The sequence below is a fragment of the Elephantulus edwardii genome, unplaced genomic scaffold (genome assembly GCF_000299155.1).
Source record: "Elephantulus edwardii isolate Elephantulus edwardi_28Jun2011 unplaced genomic scaffold, EleEdw1.0 scaffold00103, whole genome shotgun sequence".
NCBI lineage: Eukaryota > Metazoa > Chordata > Mammalia > Macroscelidea > Macroscelididae > Elephantulus > Elephantulus edwardii.
In genome coordinates, this window is record NW_006399853.1 from 6,809,597 (window position 1) to 6,834,225 (window position 24,629).

The following is a 24,629-nucleotide window of genomic DNA, read 5'->3' on the forward strand; positions in this document are numbered from 1 at the left end:
AACTATGCTAGATCATAGACAAAATTTAACTTTTCAAAGAAAACATCATTTAGTGTGGTTACTTAATATATTACATAATTTTAGAGTAAGTGATATACTAAGCTCTATAAACATACTTGGAAAAAAATTCACAAGTAATACAAGTGAGATAGGATACCCAAATATTTGTAACATGATGGTTAGGATGCAGGTACCTTTCAAAATAAGAGCATAAGCATCACTCAACAAGCAGGAAATGAAACATGGTCCCCCAGTTACTTCACCGTCTTGGTACTGTTTTGTGCCTTTTAACTTTGGTACTGTCCTTGAGAAATTTCAGAGAAAATTGAGTCTCCAGATTCTTAAGCTTTAAGCTAATATTCTTTCCAATGAACCACCAGCTTGCTCAGGACAATCGCAAACCAATGGTGATATGAAGAAAGGAAATATCCCTTGGGAATCTCCCACCCAAGACCAGACAATGTAGCAAAATAGCACAGAGATGCTCTAAGCCTGCCTCCTTCTTCCTGTAGCCATGCTGGGTCTGCTTCTGATATCTTTCAATTTTGAAATTGCACAAAGTTCGCAATTCATCATAAATCAATTTTTAGTTGAAACCATTTCAAATGCGGTTTTCCTTGGTGCTACTGTGGAGCTAGGTTGGATATTTGGAAAACCTCTCCAGGCCATTCCAAATAGTATTGCTGATATAAGATACACTGTAAGTACCCTATCCATCTCCTTCCTGCACTAGATTTAAGACTCAACAAAACCATAAATAAAGATAACATTATCAGATAAGTAAACCAATGAAACATATGAGAACATTTAAAAAAAAACCCACCCTGAAAAACACAAAACATTTCTCTTTCTTTCTCTTTCTTACTTTCAAAAGATTATTTCTCCACTTTGAAATTTTTATGTTCATAGTTACTGTACTTTGGAGGTACATTCATTTCACAGAATGACCATACTACTTTGCCAAAATGTGAAATGTTCTGAAGGACAATGATTATTCTCTGCAGAATCGACTGAGTCCCAAAATTCCTTGAGGTAAATTATTTTAGTTGAATAGTTAGGGCATCAGACACAGATTTATTGAGTCTCACAGAAAATGCCTCTAAAGTAAGATTCAACGCAAACACTGCCCTATGTAAAGTGGTTGGTTTCTCTCATAGTGAGGGAATAGGAAAAAGAAAAGAAATATTATAATCTCTTCCTTTCTTCATTACATTTCCTTCTCTTTGGCTTGCAGTTAGTGACATTCTGTCTTTCTTTTCACAAATGCACACTCTGTCAAGCAAACGCTGGGAAGCAGACGTCAGAGAATCAATAAAATGGACAGTCATTGCTGCTAAGTCTAAACAAACTCATAGTTTACCCTTCAATGGATTTCCAAGGTTCTAAATAGTGCAGAAAGAGATTGCCCAACTTTCTTCCTCAAGCTGCCAGTGGATTTGAACTACTAGAAAGTAGTGGTTAGCAGTGCAACTTCCTACAGACTAAACCACTAGAGCTCTGCGTAGGATGGATGGATAGCAAGGATAAATATAGACCGGATATGATTCACTAGAAAGAAATACACAGCATTTCTTCTTACAATAACATTTCAATAAAATGGTAATAAACATTGATTTTAAATTTTGTCTTTCATTTTTTTTAACCACCACCATATGTGTACTACTACAGCCTAATGAGGTAAGGTAGGAAGGGCATACACAAGACACCAGTAGAAAAGTACACATAATGTCAAAGGGTTGACGATCACTAATTTTATTATATTATGTCATGTAACACAATTTGTTCAACCTCATATTTCTCCTTCATGATGAAAATATTAACACCCATCATAAAAGAATAAATATGAGTATGTAATTATATCTTTACAAAAACATAAGTTGGGCGCATGACTTGGCAAAAATTCCTCATTCAACTAGATAAAACTTAGATGACCTCATTTGTACAATTACTACATTCTGCATAATCAGGTAGGTGGGATGCTATCAGATAAGCACAGAGGGGAAGGGGCACTATTTCTTGAAATGTTATATATCACTTGCAGTTTTACTCAATAATTTCTCTTCAGGGCTCTTCCCACATGAGTACCCTTCTATTTCACCCAGTCCCATCTCGATCCATCATCCAGACATTCAGATTTTTATTTTCAAAACTCTGAATTGACTTTCCAGAACAAAAAGGATAATTTTCTAGAGCATATTTTACCTAAAGTGTTTAATCATCTTATACTTTTTTACCATGAAAATTACATTTTATGTCATTGTTGGCCAGTGATAATATTAATATTAACACAGTCAACTCAAAATTGTGTAAGATTTCAACTCAGCCATCAAAATGCCTCCAACACTGTAAGAAATTGAACCCTTGCCTGAAATTATACATTGTTGTTGTTACTGTTGTGTGCCATTAAGTCATTTGCAACTCATAGGAACCCTGTGTACAACAGCCCTAAACCCTTCTCTATCTTGTGCCAACCTAATTGTCTCTGACACACCTACCCCCATTACTCCAGTCACTGAGTCGGTAATCTCTTTGAGGGTCTTCCTCTCTTGTGCTGTCCCTCCATCTTTCCAAGCATGAAGTCCCTCTCCAAGGACAGATCCTCCTTGCAAAATGCCCAGATTATATCACACAGAGCTTCTGAATCCTAGCCTCTGGGGAGCATCCTGATATCACCCTCTCCAGGACGAACTTATTTGTTCTCTTAGCAGTCCATGGTATGTTCAATACTCTTTTCCAGTACCACAGCTCAAAGGCATCGATTCTCCTTCTGTAGTCCCTAGTCATTGTCCAGCTTTCTGATGCATAGCAAGTAGGTGCAAAGACTGTGGCCTTTATCAGGTGCATCTTAATCTCCAGACTGACATTGTTGCTCTTCAGTATTCTGGAGAGATCCCTCACAGCAGACTTTCCAATGCAACTATACATAGTGTGGAATTCTATATTAAATACTACTGTTAAAACTTATTCAGTGCTCACTCTAGGCCAACCACTATGCTTCTCTTGACTTATTTGATAATGTACTGGGTCAGTAGTATAGTAATCCCTGATTTTAAAAAGTTGAAGCTAAAAGTACCTGCGTAGTCACTGCTCACACAAAGGACCAGTCAGCATTATCTAAAATACCTCTAGACTTGATTTATGAGATATTAGAACTTACCAGTTACCGTTTAATAAAGTCATTGCCTTTATAGACTATGAGTGTATCTATCATTCCAGAATACAAACAAGGATGATATTGCTTATTGATCTTCCATTTGACAATGGTGTATGTGCTCACAGTGATTGGTTTTATTGAGAACATTCATATTCTTTGACTGGACTCTTTCCCATTGACTTGTTTTCCCAACTATTTGCCTTGCAAAGGTTTGTTGTTGCTATTATTGTGTACTGTAGGGTCGGAACTGACCCATAGCTGACGTTTAGAAGGGTTTTCAGAGACAGTTAATCGCACGGGAGGAGACTCTCCATCATTCTCCCACAGTGCGGCTGGTGGCCTTGAACTGCACTCCTGCAGGATAGCAGCACAATTTCTTGCCACTGGGCCACTCAAGACAGTGGAGGAAGGCAAAATTGTGAAATATATACCAGTATTTCAAGAACTGCCTATCCAGCCCCTTCGTGTTCCATTTCATGGAATTCCATCCTCCTGATGGGACAAATGTCCTTGTATTCATGTAGGATGCACATTTTGTAAAGTTATGTTTTAAGAAAAACAACTGATAGACGTTTATGAGGTAATCACGTTAATAGGATAAACGGGCTCATCATCTTAACATTGATAGTGCACTGAAATATGTATTTAAGGTTGAAATGAAATGTAAGATTTTCATAGCTGTAACCTAAGAAGGATTCATAGTAGAATAGAAAGAGTGTAACATGCTGGAATAGGGAGAAAGAAAGGGACATGACATAAATGGGGGTAAAAGTTTCCTTGATCTTCAAATAGGTCTATAACACATGTAAGAAATTAAAATGTAAAAGTAATAGTAAATCTTGGGAAAGATCGTGATCTAAATCAATTAACTTAGGGTTAATTTATTTTTTAAAAGGCAGAAGTTAGTTCAAAGTAACGTAATCATGTAGAAACTATCATTAATGTGGAAAACCTGTGTGGATTTTCTTTTTTTAGATTAGAGCCACTTTGATCTTTTGAATAAACATACATAACTTATTTGCTACTAAAATTTCTTTTAACTTAATGTTTGAAAGACAAAGAATAGATTCAGAAGATGTACCAATACTTACATTACTGTGGACATCAATGTAATTATGTAGTATCTATCAAATTGGACATATTTTTACCTAATTACTTGCTCCAGAGACCACGCATACAAGTTTGACTTGAATGCATTTCTTAGAGATAAAAATCCAACTCTAATAAATTAGCTCCCAACTAAACAACTCATGATAATCTAGAAGGATCTATCCATATAATAAATATATAAACATTAAAACAAGTGAATAGTCATTTAGTTTCTTACAAATCAAGGCAGTATAGACCACACCACAAATGGAGTACACAAAAGGAAGCAGAAAATGTACCAGCATTGTGCTTATTGTCTTATTTGGTGTAAAAAAGGTCACCTAGCTGCACTCCTTTGGCATAATATACACCTGATTCTATTGATATGTTTGGTTTGTACAACCGATAAGACATGTGGACATAAAGGAAGGCAAGAAGCAACATTTGTGATATAATCTAGCTTTTCTAGTCTTTGGAAATAGACTGTTGTGGAGTTGTTTCAACAGAGTAAAACTGTCTAGTAGATAATTGTTTGGTCGTGTTTTTACATGCCTTGCGTTACCAAATTGATAGATTTCAGTTATTTTCTCTTTTTGCTTTTTTTCCCACTGGTATAGTCAGAAGATACAACATCTCTGAGTTATACAGCAACAGGCCTCAAACCAAACACAATGTACGAGTTCTCGGTCATGGTAACAAAAAACAGAAGGTCAAGCACGTGGAGCATGACTGCGCATGCCACGACGTACGAAGCAGGTACGTGAGGGTGTGCTAGATTGAAAATACCGCTTGGGAAATGATATTTCCTAGGAATGCCCACTAAAATTCCTCAGTCACTCTTTCCTGTTAGTTAACACGGACTCATGGCGATCCTACTTACAGCAGATCAAACCTGTCTGATCGGGCTTCGTCGTCAGCATTTCCTTTGAGATTGAGTTCATGCTTACAGTTAATAAGCCAATCTGTTCACTGAAGATACTTTCCTTCTCTGACCTCCACCTTTCAAGCCAGATGTGCATGTCCAGGGACCAGCCCTTCCCGATAACACCCTAAAGTGTGTGAGATGAAGTCTCACCGTCCTTGCTTCGAAAGAACATCCTGGCTGTATTTCTTCCAAGAAGAATTTGTTTGTTCTCTTGGCAGTCCATGGAATAGTCAGCATTCCTTACAACTCCACACTTCACCAAAACCAAATTCATTGTTTCTAAGTCAGTTTAAACCCGCAGTGACCTTCTAGGACAGAGCAGAACCGTTCCCAAATGCTGTAACATTTCTGTAAGTGGACTGTCATAAATGTTTCCCACAGAGTAGCTGGTGAGTGGAAACTGTCAACAGCAGCTCAACATGACCATTATACCACCGGGAATCCTTAATTACACCTTATTATATCAATTTATTTTTTTTTACTTTATAGTTGATGTTGGTGTTGATTGCCTTCGAGTTGAGCACAACTCATAGTGACCCTATGAACAAAAGGCCTGAAGCCCCTCTACAACTATCTACATTTGTAAAAGTTCATAGAGTTTCCAGAGGCATGTTATTTAGGAAGTGGATACCACTCCTGCTGCCAAAGTATAGTTCATAGTACTTTATATAAGTTACTGTTCATCTCGCTCTAAGAAAAAAGAAAATAAACCTCAGATATTAAATAAACTGGTTACACCATTAATAAGTAGGTGCTAATTTTGGCAAATGACTGTCACTTATCTTTTTTTTTTAACATTTAAGCAAAGACAACAATCTATTGAACTCTGCTATGATTTATGTTTTGTTATTAAAAATGTATCCTTTTCCATGCAGGTATAATCTTGTTTGGAAATAGGATTTGCTTTTGTGACATTAATAATATAATACAAGAAATAGGATTTGCTTTTGTGACATTAATAATATAATACAAGAAAAGAATGGATCCTAAATATAATTATTTCTGAATTATAAAAATGATAGAGAAAACACAAAGGTACACATGGGGTTAGAGGGAAACAAAGGAGATAGATGGTCCCACAAAATCAGGAATGCTGAGGATTGCTGGGAGACACCTCAAAGTAGGAAAGTCCTAGAATTACCACAACAGAGACCTTGATTTGAACTTTTAGCCACCAGGACAGTAAGGAAATAAATTTCTATTTCTTGTAGTATTTTGTTGGTGGTGGCGTTGTTATGGCATCATGAATACATTAAGATATTGTCTAAAAGAGCTGTCTTTGAAGACTAGTACAGGTAGCTACTTGGAAGTTTGAAAGAAATTAAACACAAAATAAAATACTCTAAAACTGTCTTCTAACTGGCACTTGCCCTTTATAACCTCAGCTAGATGTGGAAACCAGGCCCCGGGTGAGCATCTTCACTCCGTGGAAATGAGCCATTACAATAGAAGACCTTTTTGCAGTTAGAAATGGTTCAAATCGAGGGTGATAAAACTTCACTGTAAATTTTACCAATAACATTTACCATGGATCATAAATGTAGAGTTTATAACCTTAGCAGGGATTTGGAGCACTTGGCATTTATAGTCACAGAAATGAAACATCTGGAGAATGTAGAGTTGAACATGTTTCTAAATTGGTTTTATCAAACTTGTAGTAAATGAAAGCACACATTTACAAATTAATGGAAAGAAACACAAAACATATATACACCAGTAAAGCTCTCCTCCTCTGGTTAAGTTCAGTGTCCTTATTCGTAGAAGGCATCCCATGACAATGCAGTTATAATCTTTATTTCAGGTCACTGCATCAATAGTTGGAGTTCATTGTGAATATTTTTACACTTTTCGGGATGCTTCCTTCTATAGTCACTTTTCTGGTTGCCCTGATTTAGTTTCCACCTCCTCATTTTCTGTTCTGCCTGCTTTCCATAGATTAACTCTTTCGCAGGACCCTGTCTTAGAAGCCAATGTTCACAATCTCTTAGCAAGAATAACAACAGCTGAGTGAGCTGCCTTCTTAAGGAAGAATAAAGAGCTTTCTCTTCTTTATTATTTAAGAGGAGAGGAAATGAGTTAAATGTAAGAAATGTTAACCGCCCTGAATGGAAGAGGAATAATCATTTTCTCTTAACAGAAGCAAATTCATTCCTTTTTTTTTTTTCTCTTTCATAAGCATAAAGTGCACACACTAATACCTGACTTGATAAATGCGCCCTATTGATTTCTCATCAGCTGCCTAGCCTTGTAGGGACACCATTGGTGAGACCCATTGCTGACAAAAAAAACATTAACTTGAATTGCAGTTAGTAGACAGAGTGATTGTCAAACCGGATAATGATCCAGACAAAGGTGTAAATAGCATGTGGATGAGATCCCTGGGTGATGATGAAAAGCAAGAAGTAATTCACAAGTGTCTGCAGATTTTGTAACCGTGAGAGGGAAATAATGCGAATGAAATAACACATCCGCTTTGCCTTCTAATTCTGCAATAATGTAAAGACTGTGTAGAGATGCATCGCTTTACTCTTGTGCTGGGATTGCTCATAAGAAAAATAACAATGGCTTGCAAAGTCTTGAAAGAGAACATTCCATTCCATTCCATGTGATAAATTTGTCATTTCACTCACTGTTGCAAATGTAAGTCACATAAGAATAACTGAAAGTCTGCTAACAGAATAAAAAAATTCAAATTATTGGCCTTGGGGAAGAGTAAAGAATCAACATTATTTCCAGGATCTAAAGATCAGGAATGATAGAAATACCCCTTTGGGGTGGTGCTGTTGGAATAGTTTGACTCAGTGTATTTTCTTTCCTGGTATTCACTTTTCCATGAGAAGGAATCTGACTGACATTTCTTGAGTCAGAGGAATGATGTACATCTTAAAATAGGGCGGAACAAACACCATAAAATCCTCAGTTGTTCCTATCAAGTCCACATGAAGTGGAGTAGAGCTTATTCCCAGAGAATAAGTTAGTTGAGTCTCTCTCTAAAAGAAAGAAGGGTTGAGATGGGCAGTCCAAGCAAACAGATGTCTCTACAGCTGGAAATCTCCCAGACCGTGAATATCACCTTATATTCATGCACTTAATGAAAAAATTCAAGTGTAGGAGAGATTCTTTTCAAGTCAGGGAAGGTAGAAAGCAGTGCTTTGTCCATTGGACTAAGATACTAATTATAGATTTTTTAGTAGTGCTCAATTATAATTTTGAGGCGTTGAGATCAGCACTCAGCATGAAAGGAAATAGGATGCCAGCTGTATCTTCAAGAGAATGCAGTGAAGAAGAATTCCTAAGGAAGTTCTGGTGGCCTACTGGCAAGAGGCTGTGCTGCAATCCTGAAAGCCCCCGGTTCGAATTCACCAGATGCTCCACTGGAGAAGGTTGGGCAATCTCCTCCTGTGTCAGTTGATTCAACTCAATGGTACACAACAAGGGATGCAGCAAGGGAAGAAAGAAAGAAAAGCATTCCTCAAGGGACCTGAAAAGTTTAATCACAGAATTCCAGCTAATATGAACTTCCTGGGATGGAGATAATAAATTTTTAAATTAGTAATGGAACTTGCTTTAGACTATGCCATTAGAGTCTCTTCAACGTTCAAGACATTAGATTCAATAAAAACTTCTCTATTCACTAATATTCACATGACTAAAGAAGGGAAATGCAAAGCCTCTTCCATAGATTGATTGCTAGATTATTTCCTTTTCTTTTTAATGAAAAACTCAGAAATGAGTTAAGTTTTTGAGCATTTCATTTTATTGCTTATATTCACAACCAATGTCTATGGGAGAAGGAGTATAAAAAATAAATAAAGTGATGGAAGTCTGTTGGAAAAATCCTTAAAAATCTTAAAAAATTAAGATTTAAACAGAGGATTCTTCAGCAAAAAGGACACACTTGTTCTCTCAGAATACAGATTTGTTAGGGATGATCAGAAATTGGCTCTCTAAAAGTGTGATATTAGGGCATGAGGCGTGAAGTAGCTGACTTGCGTGCTTTCATGAAGGTACTTATTAGTAAGATGTTTGAAAGGGGAGGAAAAACCTACAATATACGTGTACAAAATATAATGTAATGAAGCTAATTATATAAGTAAATAAAAATAATATTTTTAAAAAATAAAGATGTCACTTGAGGACTAATATGCATCTGAACCAAGCATGATATTTTCATTTGTCTCAGATATAGGTGAAAGTTGGCCAGAGACTAAGTAGGACCAGAGAAGAGTTCATGTCTTTGAATTTTGGTTTTGACGAGGAATATTAAATATAAGATGAGCTGCCAGAAGACCAAGAAAAAAACAAACAAACAAACAAACAAACCCCCGTATCTTTAAAGAAGCTCAACCAGAATGTTCCTTGGAAGGAAGCATGGCAAGTCTTCACCTCACATGCTTTCCTTGCTTGATGAACTCTATGGCCATGTCAGTGATTGTAAATTCGAAAAGAGGCTTTAATTGTATAGAACAGTGCAGTGGGGTTGGGATAGAGACGAATGCTTAGAAACAGAATCTCAAATGTGATGAAAACGGTGAAATTATTCACTACACCTTAGCAAATAAGGACAAGTGTTCCTGTGTTTAACTTGCTTCTTGGGTAAGCTGACACTATATACCTCAGTGTGTGATGAGGAGACACCTGTTCGTAGATATGGACATCATGCTTCGTCAAGCAGAGAGCAAACCAAAGATAGGAAAGAACGAATTTTCAGAGTGACTACAACAAAGGGCTCAAACGTAGTAATATTGTGACGTGACACCGGAAGCAGCCTTCTGTTCTGTTGAACATGAAGTTTCTATGAATCAGAACTAACCCAAAGTCACCTAACAACCACATTGAAGAAGGGCTGCTTTATCTCTCATCACAACAGATACAGTGAAGCAATGTAATCATCTTCATTTGACTATTTTCTTTAAAAAAAATCTAATTCAACACAGCTAAGAGAAAACAGACTGTTCTAATTAGATAAAAAAGAACAGCTCTTTACATTACTTCCATAATCTCAATTTTTTTAGTTATTTTTTTGCATCATCTAAGTAAATTTATGACTATATTTTCTCTCTGATCTACAAACCCTCTTAAATTAAGTCCTTATGAGAATAACTTCTCTTAAAGGTCTAGTATCTTGGTTTATCAAATCTAATTATCTTGCAAAAAAAGTCCATGACCTAAGAGTCTTCATCCACTTTATTATATGTAAGGATTAATTGTGGTTAATCTATGATTGTTACTTTGCTTCTTTTATCCTTTTCTCTTCCCCCCCTTTTTATATTCTTCTCTTTTTCAGTGTTGTTCTTCTCTTTGCCTTGTGAAGATATTACATTCATATACATTTTTATTAACCAAGAAATAGAATGGCTTTGAGGATCAAGACTTTGAAAACAAAATATTTTAAATAGGAATAATTTGTTAGTTCTTCCTTCATTTGACCCCATATAAAGAACTCTGTTGAGAAAAGAAACTGGAACTAGAGTGTTGAAAATACTCAGGTCCTTCATAGTGGACAAAAAGAAGAGCCAAAAAGAATGGAAAGAGTGAGAATGCCTTAAGAAATGCAAATAAATTCTATTTACTTTGTGATACACAAGCCTTCGTACATGAGAGGGGAATATTCTTCTCGAAGTCAACCGTGTGGGCCTTCTGTGCTCTACAGCTGCCTATGCGAAACTAAGAGTAACAAAATGAGATTATCAATAACTAACTTGGAGTGCTGTAATCTACACAGAAGGAAAACTAAGGGCATGCCAAGTCATATTGCTTCTGTCATTGAATTAGTGTTGACCATGACCACTTCATATACAATGTAACAAAACATCTCCCAATCCTGCATCACGCTCATGATTTCTGATATTTAAATCTATTGTCTTGACCATTGTATAGTTCCTTTCTCCCTAGGGGTTCATCTTCCAGCGCTATGTAGGACCATATTCTGTTGAGTTCCACAGGATTTGCATTGACCAATTTTCATGAGAAATCATTAAGCCTTTCTCCTTGCTAGTCTGATTCTAGAAACTGTTGAATTCTTTCCTCCATGAATGATCCTGCTGATATTGGAGATGGCCACGGCATAGTTTCCAATGTCATAGCAACATTTAAGCCGTGTTCTTGACAAACTGACTAATGATTTTGAAGCATAGAGATGGCAAACCAGCCTGGAAGACACTGACCTTGTTCAGTCTGCTAACGCTTTTAATGTATATTTAAAGTTTCACTGAACAAAACGTGAAAAAGCAGCTTTAAGAAGGACAGCATTTTAAAAAATAAATTATAAAAATAAATTGCATTTTAAAAAAAGGATGGCATTACATTCTATCATGATACTAAGACCTTCATAGACTACTCTAAGAAATACACAAATAAAAGATTTCAACTCAAACGTTTTTAAGGCACCACACAATTAGGCTAAATTTTAATTTAAAAATTTTACAGTTATAACTATTTTTTTATCTTGGAGATACATGGCCTTTAATCTCACTAAGTATAGATACATTTCTTTGTGTTTATAATGAACTCATATTTTTCAGAGCAGTAGATCCTGGAAAATACATTCTACCTATATTGTCTCTCCATTCTTACCTTCAGAAGTCACTTAAATCTATTCGTATTGCTTTGAGTATTTAATCCAGACCCTTGAAAAAAATTACAAATGGCAAAATCAACATGCTCCAAGTGTTTCCTGATAGACTCAGAGTGCCAACACTATGATTAAAAGCCCCACAAATGTCTGTTTTCTTTCAATGACAAGGCCTTGTCTCTGTCTCGTCTTGCAGCCCCGACCTCTGCCCCCAAGGATTTGACAGTCATTACTCGAGAAGGAAAGCCCAGGGCTGTCATCGTGAGCTGGCAGCCTCCCCTGGAAGCCAATGGAAAAATTACGGGTAAGCATCTCGGCTGAGTATCCCAGCTTTGTGCTGCCGAAGCCTGCGACTGTGCAACTCGAATGCTGTCCGGGTGTGTATATCCCTTTGCTGTCTCCCCACCCGCAGTGATTCTCCAGTGCTCTCAGATTCCTCCCACCCGTCCCACCTGGCTGGCCCTGGGATCATGACCATGATGGTGCATCCAAATTCATACCCAGACATATCTCCTTCATGTAGGATAGGCACTTAAATTAGCATGGGCCTTTTATTTTCCCCTAGTCTTTAGAGATTTAGGACAATCTTCCAATGCAGTGACTCTGAAAAAAAAAAAAAAAAGATAAAAAGAGATGTCAATAGTTTGGTAGCAATGAGATACAAAAGATGGCCATGAATTTTTTTTTTTAATGACACTTACGAATGTTTTTCTGGAGATATCTTGTTTCCCCATTTAGCTTTTAGTTTCTCCCTGAAATCATAAGGTTCAGAAAACACTTAATATTGACTGACAGAAATTGAACTTAATGAATATTTCACAGTGACAGATTTTATTTTGCCAAATATTGCTGATAACATCCATGCCTAATTAAAGCATCCTTTAGAAGCCTGTAATGTTAATTTAGTATGAAAAATATAATGGAGTTCTATCAAGGATTTTGCATTTAAATGATCACTTTAGGCTTTTAATAGATGTCTCCATAGCATATAATTATTATGAAAAATATTGTATAACTCAGAGTGTGCACATTATAGTCTAATTAACTTGAACCATTGGGTTAGGCACATAGAAGACTCAGTCTTATTTCTTTTTCTTTTTTGCATACAAGAAGTGAATAGCACTGTCATAAATTAGCGAGTGGTTCTGTCTTTTTGTGATACAGAGATAAGCGTGGGGAGTGAAGTTCAGGAGGCATGCATGCTTTATGCGAGTTACTTTTGGAATTTTACAAAATGAATGTAAAAATTCCAAATGTGATTTAAACCTCAGCTGTGGGTATGTTTCCTCTGGGAAATTGCTCTGAACACAATAAAGAACACACTTTTGTTTTTTAACTTCATCTGACAAATGTGGGGGAAAAAGAAGAGGGGCCTAGAGTCTCTCTGTATCTCCTGCACTCACTTCTCATTGCACTAGCACATTTGAGTGGGCGTTGGCTCATTCCAATTTCCTTTCCGTTTCTTTTTTCTCAGGATTATGGTCTATTTTCATTGGTTCTGTTTCAGTATGTTGGCAGAATGCGATTTGTTTATGTGCTGTCTATTTTATTATGTTAGATTCGGTTATGGCTATGCATACGGTAAATCAATCAGCAGACAACAAGTTTAAGATGCAAACAATACAAGGTGTCTAAGTAAAAATAGATTCTGACAGAAAAAATGGTGTGGGGTGGTTTTGTTGTTGTTGGTTTTGTTGTTGTTGTTTGGTAAAGGATAAAGTAAATCAACTACTACATATTTTGCCAATGTTTATTTGAATAAATCTCTTAAGATGGTCACAATAACCAACAGAGGAGTTTTTTCATTATGAAAAGAAAAACTTTGATTTTCAAAGAAAAAAATGGGTAAATGTGGCCTATATTAAAACTCGAGACTGACTGTTGTTGAAGGAGAACTGGCCCATAGCAAACCCCTGTGTGGGTTTCCAGGGCTGTAGAGAGCACAGAGATTGTTCTCAACACAGAGATGTGTCTCCCAGAGGATCTATATTAAGAAATATAAATTAAAATGAGCAAGGATGTTGTCGATTGCTATTGAGTTGAGCATGGCTCATAGTGACTCCATGAACAAAAGATCTAATGCGTTTGTATAACTATCATTTCTCCAAGTTCATAGTTTCCATAGGCATGTGGTTTAGGAAGTGGGTGCTGCTCCTGCTTCCAAACTGTTTTACAGCTGGGAGCTCCACCAAACACTGTCCACACTGGGAAACCGTTATGGCATCTGACACCCCAATGGCACAAGGTCAGCACCACAACAAATCCAGATTACCTCAGTAGAGCAAACTGGCCAAGAGTGATGCACAAAGTAGAAGAATTTTCTTCCAAAATATCACAACACTCGTCTCTAAGTCTTAGCAGTGGTTAAGTGTCCTCAGGTCGAATATGACTCATAATGACCCTATGGGAAAAAAGCCCTGAACTTTGCTCTATAATTAACATCATTTCTTTATTCTGATAGAGTTTCCAGAGGCATCTGGTTTAGGAAGTGGATGCCACTCCTGCTTCTAAACCAGAATCATTCTGGAAGCTCCTCCCAACACTGTCCCTGATTGTTGACCATTATGGTATTTGACACAACTATGGTACAGTGTTCAGCATCACAGCAACTCCAACTTTTTCAGTACAGCAAATAGACAACTACTCTACCACTTAAAGAATGAGCAATAACACCCTGTCAAAAATATAGCTCATCTATGTGATATGCCTTGTTCATGTACTTTGCAAGAGTTGTATAGCCAGTTATTCTCACTACCAAATTCTGTTCACTCACAATGGCAAAGTTACATTTTTTTGGCCCTTAAAACCCGGATCTATTTTTTATAAACAATATTTAATTATCATGTTCAGATAGTTTGATTCAATTCAATAAACACCTGATAATCAAATCAGTATCTACCAACATTATTGGTAAAGAACCAGTGGAAAAAGATAACCATTAAGATCATAACTCAGTACAGAACTTACATGCTGTGTTTTCTTTTATTTCATATAAATTGTTTCCAGAAAACATGACGATAGGTATTCAAAGTACCAGACCACTAAGCAAGGGGTTAAGGTTCGCTAAACTCAGCTTCTCCTGAGAGTGTTAAGAAGAATGTGCGTGAGTGTTCCTGCCCCAAGTGGTAGAACATATCCATTCCCAGGAAAGCGTGTGTTTACAGGCTCTCATTGGATTTTTGGGTTTTTCTGGGTCCTTGTGCGTGTCCAGGAGTGAAGTGGGATGCAAAGGAGCCTATGATCCTTCAAGAGATACCTGAGCCAGTCAGTCATTCTCAGCAATAAAATGAGGATAGTCATAGAACCTCTCTCAGAGAATCATTATAGTCGAGTACTGATTAAAATTTCTGATTCCTAGTGGGCTCATATTCAGATTCTCTTTGTCGTTAGGCATTACCATATCTATTCCAGCTCATGGTAAGTCCATGTACAATAGAAGGAAACACCTCACAATTTTGCACCATCCACGTGCCTGTTGCTGTGTCTGAGTCCATTATTGGAGCCACAGTGTCAGTCCACCTCTTGTTGAAAGACTTCCTCCTCTTTTCTGAGAAGATACATATAAATAGTAGCATAGAACTATATTCAAATTAGTTGTCAAGATTCAAAATCCTCCTTGTGTACTGTTAGTATAGGGATCTTGCCATGTGCCTGGGTCTCCCCATACTGAGCCATGTACTTGACTTGTGAAAGAGCTCAATACTGAGTGAACAAAAATATGGAAATGGACAGAGGATTGGGCATTTGCGATTGAACATATCCTCAACACTTTGACTTTTGACTTAAAGCTACCTATTTCTAGAAGAAGAATCCGAATGGCAAATAAATGACACAACATTTTACACATATTTTGACAAATTTGATTCCAGTATAAATGTGACACTTGCATCAATATGATTCAAGAAAGTCATACAAACAAAAATCTACTACCATCAAGTTGGCTCCAACTTGGAGCAACCTTATGTTGGGCTTCCCAGGCTGGAAAACTTGATGAGATTGATCATCTTTCTCATACATAGCAGGGGGTGAATTAGAACTGCTGAACTTATTGGCTAGCAGCTCCACACTTTACATACTGTTGTTGTTTTTGTTATGTGCTGTTAAGTCACCTGCGAATCATAGTGACCCTATGTACTACAGCCCTAAACCCTGCTCTATCCTGAGCCAATCTTATTGTCTCTGACACATCCACCCCCATTACCCTAGTCACTGAGTCAATACATATCCTCGAGGATTTTCCTCTCTTGCTCTATCCATCCACCCTCCCAAGCATGATGTCCCTCTCCAAGGACTGGTTCCTCCTTGCAACATGCCCAAAGTATGTCAGATGAAGTTTCAGATCCTTGACTACAAAAGAACACCCTAGTTTCACCCTCTTCAGGACAAACTTGTTTGTTCTCCTAGAAGTCCATGATATATTCCATACTTTTCTACAGCACCACAGCTCAAAGGCATCAATTCTTCTATCATCACTAATCATTCTCCAGTTTTCTGATGCATACCAAGTAATTGCAAGGACTGGCCTGGATCAGGTACACCTTAGTCTCCAGACTAACACTGTTGCTCTTCAGTACTCTGGAGACGTCCCTGACAGCAGTCTTTACTACACCTTATAATAACTTACATTTTAAAAGGTTGTAGTGAGGATGAAACAAAATCAAAGTAGAGTAAGGCTAAAGGAAAAGATATAAAAAGAGTTGAGCATAGAAAAATAAATGTGAAGGCACAGAAAGGTAGCATGAAAGATCAAAAAATTTGTTCAAACCTCTGGCTATACTGAAATACTGGATGTAATTTCTTTCAAATATATCAAACTTATACATCAAAACAAAGCTATATGCCTTTTTAAAGGTTTATTTTTAGAGTCTTGAATTATGTCTGTTTCTATTTTCTATCCTCCTTTCAGAATTTTTATAAAAGGCAGCTTTCCCCACAAGTACAGAGAAATTGTTCAAATACAATTTGAAGGTGTCAGAAACTGATGCTTGCACCTTCAACTTTAGTCCCTTAGTGCCAGAATTGTCACTTTAAATGCCTAATTGACTAATTTCTACCTGAGAAGGAGCGAGAAGTACAATGAAGGCAAATATTTCATTCTCATTTGAAAAACAGAGAAAATAAGCAATAAACGTAGCTAACGTGGAGGAGAAGCACAATTCTTCAGATTTTCAACTTCATTATCCATTTACAAGAGTCCATGACACCTTCAGCAATTTCATTAAATGACACGAATGTAGAACTTAGGTGCTTGCAGGCGAGGAGATGTGGTGCAATGAGTGAGTTTCAATACCTATTATGTGAAGACCATTTTATTAGGTTCTTTGAAGAATACAAAAGTAATATAATGCATGTCTCCTGAACCAAAGGCATAGTTTCATTCTATTCAAGAAGTAAGAAGTCCATGTAATAAAAATGAAAGAATAGTACTGCTATCGGATACTCCTCTTCATTAGAGGTGGTTCTTTGAGGACAAGAAAGAAGATTGTATGGCTCAAGGACTATTAGTGAGTTTTACTGGGGCCAACTTATGTATTAGTGAGCATGTATCTGTCAGAAAAGAACTTTTTATTCAACAGTATTGCACAATTCCTTCAGAATTTTACTTTCCCACCAACTAGTTTATTTACAAAACTCATATACAAATTTGAACAAATCCCCCAGCCATCAAATTGTACAACCCAATGATTAATCCCCCCTCCTCCTGCACATCCACATCCCTCTGCTTCCATCTCATAGTGACCCTGTAGCACAGTTTTTGATGGTCATAGGTCACATGTCTCTGTCAGTTTAAATGCACCAAGTAGCTCCATGGGAGAAAGATAGACAGTCTCCTCTTGGTAAGATTTACAGCCTTAGAAACCTGATGGAGAATGGTTATGAGTTGGAATTAACTTTTTTAAAAAATTATTTTATTTTGGAATTAACTTTATGGCTGTAAGTGTGAGCTTGAATCTCATGGAAGCAGGCAGACACATCTTTGTCTTGGGGAAGGTTGGTAGGTTTTTAACTGCTAAGCTTTTGATTAGAAACAGGGAGTTTAGCCACTATGACAGAATATATGGAATTATAGAAGGTAATATACAGAAATGGATGCATAAAAGGATCTCTGGTAGCCTGATGGGAAGGAGTTGCCCTGCCAAGTCCAAGGTAAATGGTTCCAATCTGCTAGCTGCTATGTGGCAGAAAGCTGAGCCATTTTCTCCCACGTAGTTCACTGCCACCGAAAAACTGCTGGAGGGTCATCTATGAACTGGACACAACTTGATGCCTGTAACAACCACAACAATATATTTATAAATATATGGAGGCCTTTTCCATGGCCAAAGTCTCCAGGTAGTCATATAGGCAGCTCCAGAGTGGCTGTTCTGTATTTCCAACTCTAATATGACCTGAAGTCTTTTTACAGCTCAAAAAATGCTGTGGGCTGGGGAGGGGGGGGGGGGGGGGGGAGAAAAGACTCAGAGGATGTGTTAAGAAGAAAAACTCAGTGTGGTTTGATGACATCACAAAATGTCATTAGACAAGGCCTAAAGCTCGTCCAGGCTCCCAGCAGAAATGCAGGAAGGGCTAACATTTGGGGACTCTAAGCTGGAGGCTAGAACAGGTTCCAGGATCCTAAATGCAGGGGTAGGAGGCAGGCAAAAGGCGCTCTGGTGAAGGCTCTGGGTAGCCTCCTAGGGAAGCCCCATCCTAGCCCAGAGGAAGTCAGATGCTTTGTCTTTTTATTATCAAGCATCTTGTGGGTTCAAATCACTGACCTTTGATGTGACAGCTAAATAGCCTAACCACAGTGTCACTACCGCTGCTAGGTAATGTAACAAACTCCCAAATTCTCTCCCACTGAGTACCCTAACCACAATGTCATGACAGCTGCTAGATAATGTAACAAACTCCCAAACTCTCTTTCACTGAGTATCCTAACCACAGTGCCACTACAGCTGCTAGATAATGTAACAAACCCCAAACTCTATCCCACTGACTCAACAGATATTCAGAAATATGTATCTACCTATGTGAATTGGACCAGGAGAAATCAGATGGGATTTTTTACTATGGTTGCAGAAGACACCATCTAGTTCTTTTGGCAATCAGCTAGGTCACCTTGCTCCATCATCTGTGAACAGAGGAGACCAACACGGCGCCTGCCAACCTCACTGAGTTATTACAACAATAAAATATGATCATTTCTTTTTATAACAGTTTAAATATGCATGGCATTTTGTGCTTCTCAATGGATATTTATATGTTAGCAGAAGCCAAAATAAATATTACTTATTTTTCATTATTGGACTACAGTGAAAATTATAAAGACTTGTTACCTGTGTTTTGTATTTTTCATCAGGCGTTTCCATTAGCACAAACCACTAACCAGGATTTATTAGCAGCAGAAAGACCATATTTTTTAAATGTAGGGGATATTTTTTATTTCTAATGGGCAATTTCATTTTGAGATCCCCACAGTCAAATGTTATCCATCTAATCCATATGATATGCTATGGGGGGGAAATCACTACATGCAAAATTGAAAAGTGTAGTTTACAGATTATGAATACATACAAGAGCCATTGCAACTTTAAATTGTGAAACATGGGTATTTAGAAGCTAAACAACAGCATGCAAATACACTAAACAAAGTCACATTCCTCTATTTATGCAGCTTACATCTTGTTTTACACCTTGGACAAGAACATACCAATTGACGATTGGATTATGGAAATAATCAGTGGTGATCGGCTGACCCATCAAATCATGGATCTCAACCTTGACACCATGTATTACTTTCGAATTCAAGCTCGGAATGCTAAAGGCGTCGGGCCGCTGTCTGATCCCATTCTCTTCAGAACACTGAAAGGTTTGAATCTTTTCTTCCTATTTCCCTGCTTTCCCTATGGAATTGCTTTGGAGTCATCCACCTTAGAAACTGCCCTATGTCATCCTGCTGGCCACAGCGGACATTCAAAGTAAATTTAGTATGTTCCTTTTTTTTTTTTCCCTCAAAGTCAGTATGTCAAAGGAAGATGTATTGTAATGTCACATTTTCTGCCATCTGCTCAAGGCCACCATATTTAACTTGACTTTTTCCATTTGCAATCCTTTTGATATTTTGTATTGATTTTTGTATATCCAAACTGTAATGAAACCCTTCATTCATTTTATATCAAGTCATAAAAATTAAAATGAATTGATTTCTGTGAATAGCATACTGTTGCCAACTTCAAATGTTCTCATTTAGGAATGATTGTCCTTTTCTATTAAAGGAAATTTTGATATGGCAAGACGAAATTTCAAACAGCATTAAAGTGTTTATTGTAAAAATCCTGGTTAGCAGCAATGAAAAAAAAAAAAAAGAAGCAGCTTCTTGCAGTATGATTTCACAAGTATACAAAGGGCAAAAGTAGCTTTTCAATTCAAGAATAACTACATGCTCACCAAGACAAATACTAAGCGATTACATCAAAATAACCTTCAGACCAGCCCTTACTAGTTCAGAAAAGACTTTTAATTTTTTAGAGGACATACGGTTTCAAGGGCCTCTGTACTTTAGCAGCTTAAACTTATTTAAATGCTCCATCATTGGGGGGGGGGCGTGTGTGTGTGTGTGTGTGTAACTTTATGGCTGTAAGTGTGAGTTTGAATCTCATGGAAGCAGGCATACACATACACACATATACACATATACACATACACACATACACACATATATTTATATATGTATATATACATACATATATATGCACGTGTGTATATTTCTATTTCTATTTCTTTCTGTTTCTGTTTGTTTCTATTCCTATTTCTATTCTTTCTATTTCTATTTCTATTATTTCTATATATTGTTGTGTACTGTAGATTCAGAACCAACCCATTGCTGACCCTCCGGCAGATTTTCCAAGGTAGTTAAACGTACCACGGACTTGGTTGCTCAACCTTCTCCGGCTGAAAACCCGCTGGCGCATGAGCTGTGGGTCAGTTCCAGTTCAACAGCACACAACAGCCACCACCACCCAGGTTTTTGGGATTTCATGTCTAAATTGAGTTTCACTCAAAAAGAACAGCTGATAGGAAAGTGGTTATTCACTCTGTGGGAGCATGAAGTGTAGCTAATGTTTTGCAAATGCTTCATCTTGATCTATAGACAAATGCCAAATTAATTTCCTGCTCACCGCATGTGCCAACTAAGAAATCCCAAGGAGGGTTTAGGATGACTCGCAGAGTCATCCAAACGTATTAAGCAATGGAGTGATGAGTTATCACAGAATTTACAGGTCCAGATTGATAAACAAACTGCTGTTTACTTCATGAATTCAGTCTCTCAGTTGACACTTTTATCGTAAGGGCCCATGTACATCTGAGAAGTAATCTGTAAAACTGAGGAATAACTCAGAAATGTGTTCTATGTCATAATTCAAAAGAGTCTTTCTAATATGTTGATTTGAATAATTAATAGCATCTAATCTAATTTACATCATAATAATAGCCAACTGGACTTTTAAAAAAAGTCATTTTGATATCTCAAAATAAGTTCCTGATGCACTGTATGCACTATAAATTATGTGGAAATATTGATAGTTTACCGATTCAATAATCAGCTTTATTCAGGCAGATATCTTGCATGTTATTTTCTATGACAAATATTTTAAAGTAAGTAAACTGTTCCTCATAAGATATTTGCAGCCACAATGAACAATTATAAATATATAAAATAATGCAGTTGTTCTCTGAGTGAAGATTTTTAGCATCCAGAAATGTTTAAAGGCATAAAGTCTTTATAGTTCACCAGAATGTAACTAAACCTGAAAAAGTGAAAAATTTACATGTTATGTTGAAGCTAGGAAAGCTACAATTGTCTGCTGGTTAACAGGCAAGAGTTTTATCACAAACTGTGCCACAGGCAAGTGTTCACCAGCTTTATTCTTTCATGTTCTGTCTTTGCAAATATGGCAACGTTATCTGCTAACGGTATATCCGTTTGGTATTATCTTTGATCCAGAGAGATAGGAAACTCTAATAATCCCTGGTGAATTAAAAAGGATGTAGCTGGTGGCTTAGTGGCAAGAAGCTGTACTGTAATCCTGAGGGCACACCATCTGGGACCACCAGCTGCTCTGCAGGAGAAGGATGGACAATATCCTCTGGTTTGATTAAATGCCTCTGAAAACCCGCCATAGTGTCAGCCATGGGATGAATCCGACTCTACGATGCACACCACCACCACCACCAATATATTTTAACATTTATTTGACATTCTGCCCACAGCATCCTTATGTATTGCAAATTGAGGCTTGAGTTTGTTCTTCACTTCCTAAATTTAGCTTAAGAAATGTGTAGTGAGTTGATCCCTTTTGATTTCCAAGTTCAGCTATTTGCACATTCCATTATAACGCTTTGATTTTGTTATAATACTTTGCTTTGGTTTTTTGTGTTGCCCTTTAAATCTTTTGTTCAACTCTGATTTCTTCCCTTTGTTTTGGCGTCTCAGAGCTCTAGTGTAATACTCAGAGTCTCACATTCATTTTGGTCTGTGTAATGACCGTTTGCATTCTTCATGGATGATATTCTTGATATCTTTCCACAGTTCATCTGATCTTTGCTCATTATTATTTAAGGCCATAAACCTGTTCCTAAGATGATCTTTATATACAGGAGGGATAGACTCATGGTCAGACTTTGGGTTTTGTGGATTTTATTTTATTTCCTTTAGATTCAGTTTTAGCTTGCAGATGGGTAGTTGATGATCTATCTTTTCCACAATCAGCACTTGGTGTAATTTGAGCTAATATTGAACTTCTCCAAAGATTTTTTTTCCCCAAGATATAATCCCTCTTATTCCTGAATAGGTTATTAGGTGAGATCCATGTGTATATTCACCATTTGTGTTTCTTAGAAAATGTATTTGCAACGAATAAATCATTGATTGTACAGAATTCTATCATTCTGTCACCAGCCTCACCGAGTCCATGTTTTCCAACTACCAATCCTTTCCTGTTCCCTATTTTTGCGTTACAGTCACCTGCCATTACTAATGCCTCTTGCTTGCATGTTTGATCAATTTCTGATTACAACAGTTGGTAGAAGCTATCTATTTCCTCCTCTTTGGCTCTGGTGCATAAGTTTGAATGATAATAGTATTAACAGGTCTTTCTTATATAAGTATGGATATTATCCTGTCACTCACAATATTGCATTTCAAGATGGATCTAGAAATGGTCTTTTAAACTATGAATGTGACCCCATTTTTCCTCACCTTTTCATCTCCAGCATAGTAGATCATATGATTGTCTGATTCAAAATGTCCCTTGCCGATCCATTTCATTTCACCAATGTCTAGTATGTCAATATTTATGTGTTCCATTTCTTCCTTAACAATTTCCAATTTTCCTACATTCCTATTTCTCATATTCCATGTTGAAATATTTTAACAAATTTCCCAAAGTAATTCTTTTTTTAGAGAGTTTATGTTTGCTTTATATTTTGTATACTAGTTTATTTACAAAAGTTGAGTACATTGTTTTTGAGAACAGATTCTTCCAATTTCCCTCACTTCCCACCCATCAAATTATACAACTCCATGACTAATCTCCCAGCCCCCTGCACATCCTCATCCCTCTTTTTCCACCCTCCCCCACTCCCTTTGGATCCTTATACTCATTCTAGCGTAATGCTTTTATGCAATATTTATCCTTGTGGGTCTGAGTCAGTTAACTCAGCATAATACTCTCCAGTCCCTCCCAAGTTAGGTAATAATTTACAAAATCATTGTTCCTGCATGCTGCATAGTATTCCATTGTGTGAATGTACCATAATTTCTTAATCTATTCATTTGTAGTTGGACTTTTGGGCTCTTTCCATGTTCTTGCAATGGTGAATAATGCTGCTCTGAACATTGGTGTACAAATCTCCATTTGTGCCTCAGGTCTCATTTTCTCAGGGTATATTCCAAGTAGTGAAAGAGCTGGGTCATATGGTATTTCTGTGTTCAGCTTTTGGAGGAAGCGCCAAACTGCCTTCCAGAATGGTTGTACCATTTTACAATCCCATCAACAATGCATGAGAGTTCCTTTCTTGTCACATCCTCTCCAACATTTATTATTTGTTGCCCTGTTAAACTTTGCCACTGTTACTAGAGTGAGATGGTATCTCATTGTGGTTTTGATTTGCATCTCTCTTATTGCCAGTGGTTTGGGGCATTTCTTCATGTGTCTGTTTGCTATTTAAATATTTTTCTCTGTGAAAATTCTTTCCATCTCTTTTGCCCATTTTGTAATTAGGTTATCAATCTTTTTATTGTGGAGACCCAGGAGTATTCTATGAATTTTTGTTACAAGACTCTTGTTTGAGATGGTACAGTGACAGGCACATAGATCAATGAAACAGAATTGAGAATCCAGAAATAGACCCAACTATCTATGGTCAAGGAAATCAAAGCTATCAAATGAGGAAATGATAACCTCTTCAACAAATGGTGCTGGCAAAACTGGACTTCCACGTGCAGAAAGCTCAAACAGGATCCACATCTTACTTACACCCTACAGAAAAATCAACTCAAGGTGGATCAGACACCTCGGAGTAAAGCCCAAAACCATAAAGTTCATAAGAGACAAACCAGAATCAAACTTACAAGCACTAGTCCAAGGTAAAAAGCGACTGCCAAATACACCCAGAAATGCACCATCTGTTTTCAATTAGCAATAATCGCGCCTCAGATAAACCTCACTGGCTAAGCTAGAAATGCACAATCTGAAGAGGATAAAATTGATGAATGGGACTTTCTGAAGATTAATCCATGTGTACATCAAAACCTTTTTCCAACAGGGTAAAGAGAAATACTACCAACTGGTAACAAACATTTGGTAGTACCATCTCAAACAAGTAATTCTTTTTTTTTTTTT

General features: G+C 37.1%; 1 protein-coding gene across 1 annotated transcript in view; it reads left to right on the forward strand.

Moving 5' to 3' along the window:
- The window catches only part of DCC (deleted in colorectal carcinoma), a 1,276,184-nt gene that overhangs the window by 1,128,438 nt on the left and 123,117 nt on the right, over nucleotides 1-24,629 (forward strand). Inside the window, exons 18-20 of the mRNA XM_006891717.1 lie at nucleotides 4,861-4,999; nucleotides 11,939-12,046; nucleotides 19,400-19,594. Coding sequence (XP_006891779.1) covers nucleotides 4,861-4,999; nucleotides 11,939-12,046; nucleotides 19,400-19,594 — 442 coding nt within the window. The remainder of the gene's footprint in view (nucleotides 1-4,860; nucleotides 5,000-11,938; nucleotides 12,047-19,399; nucleotides 19,595-24,629) is intronic.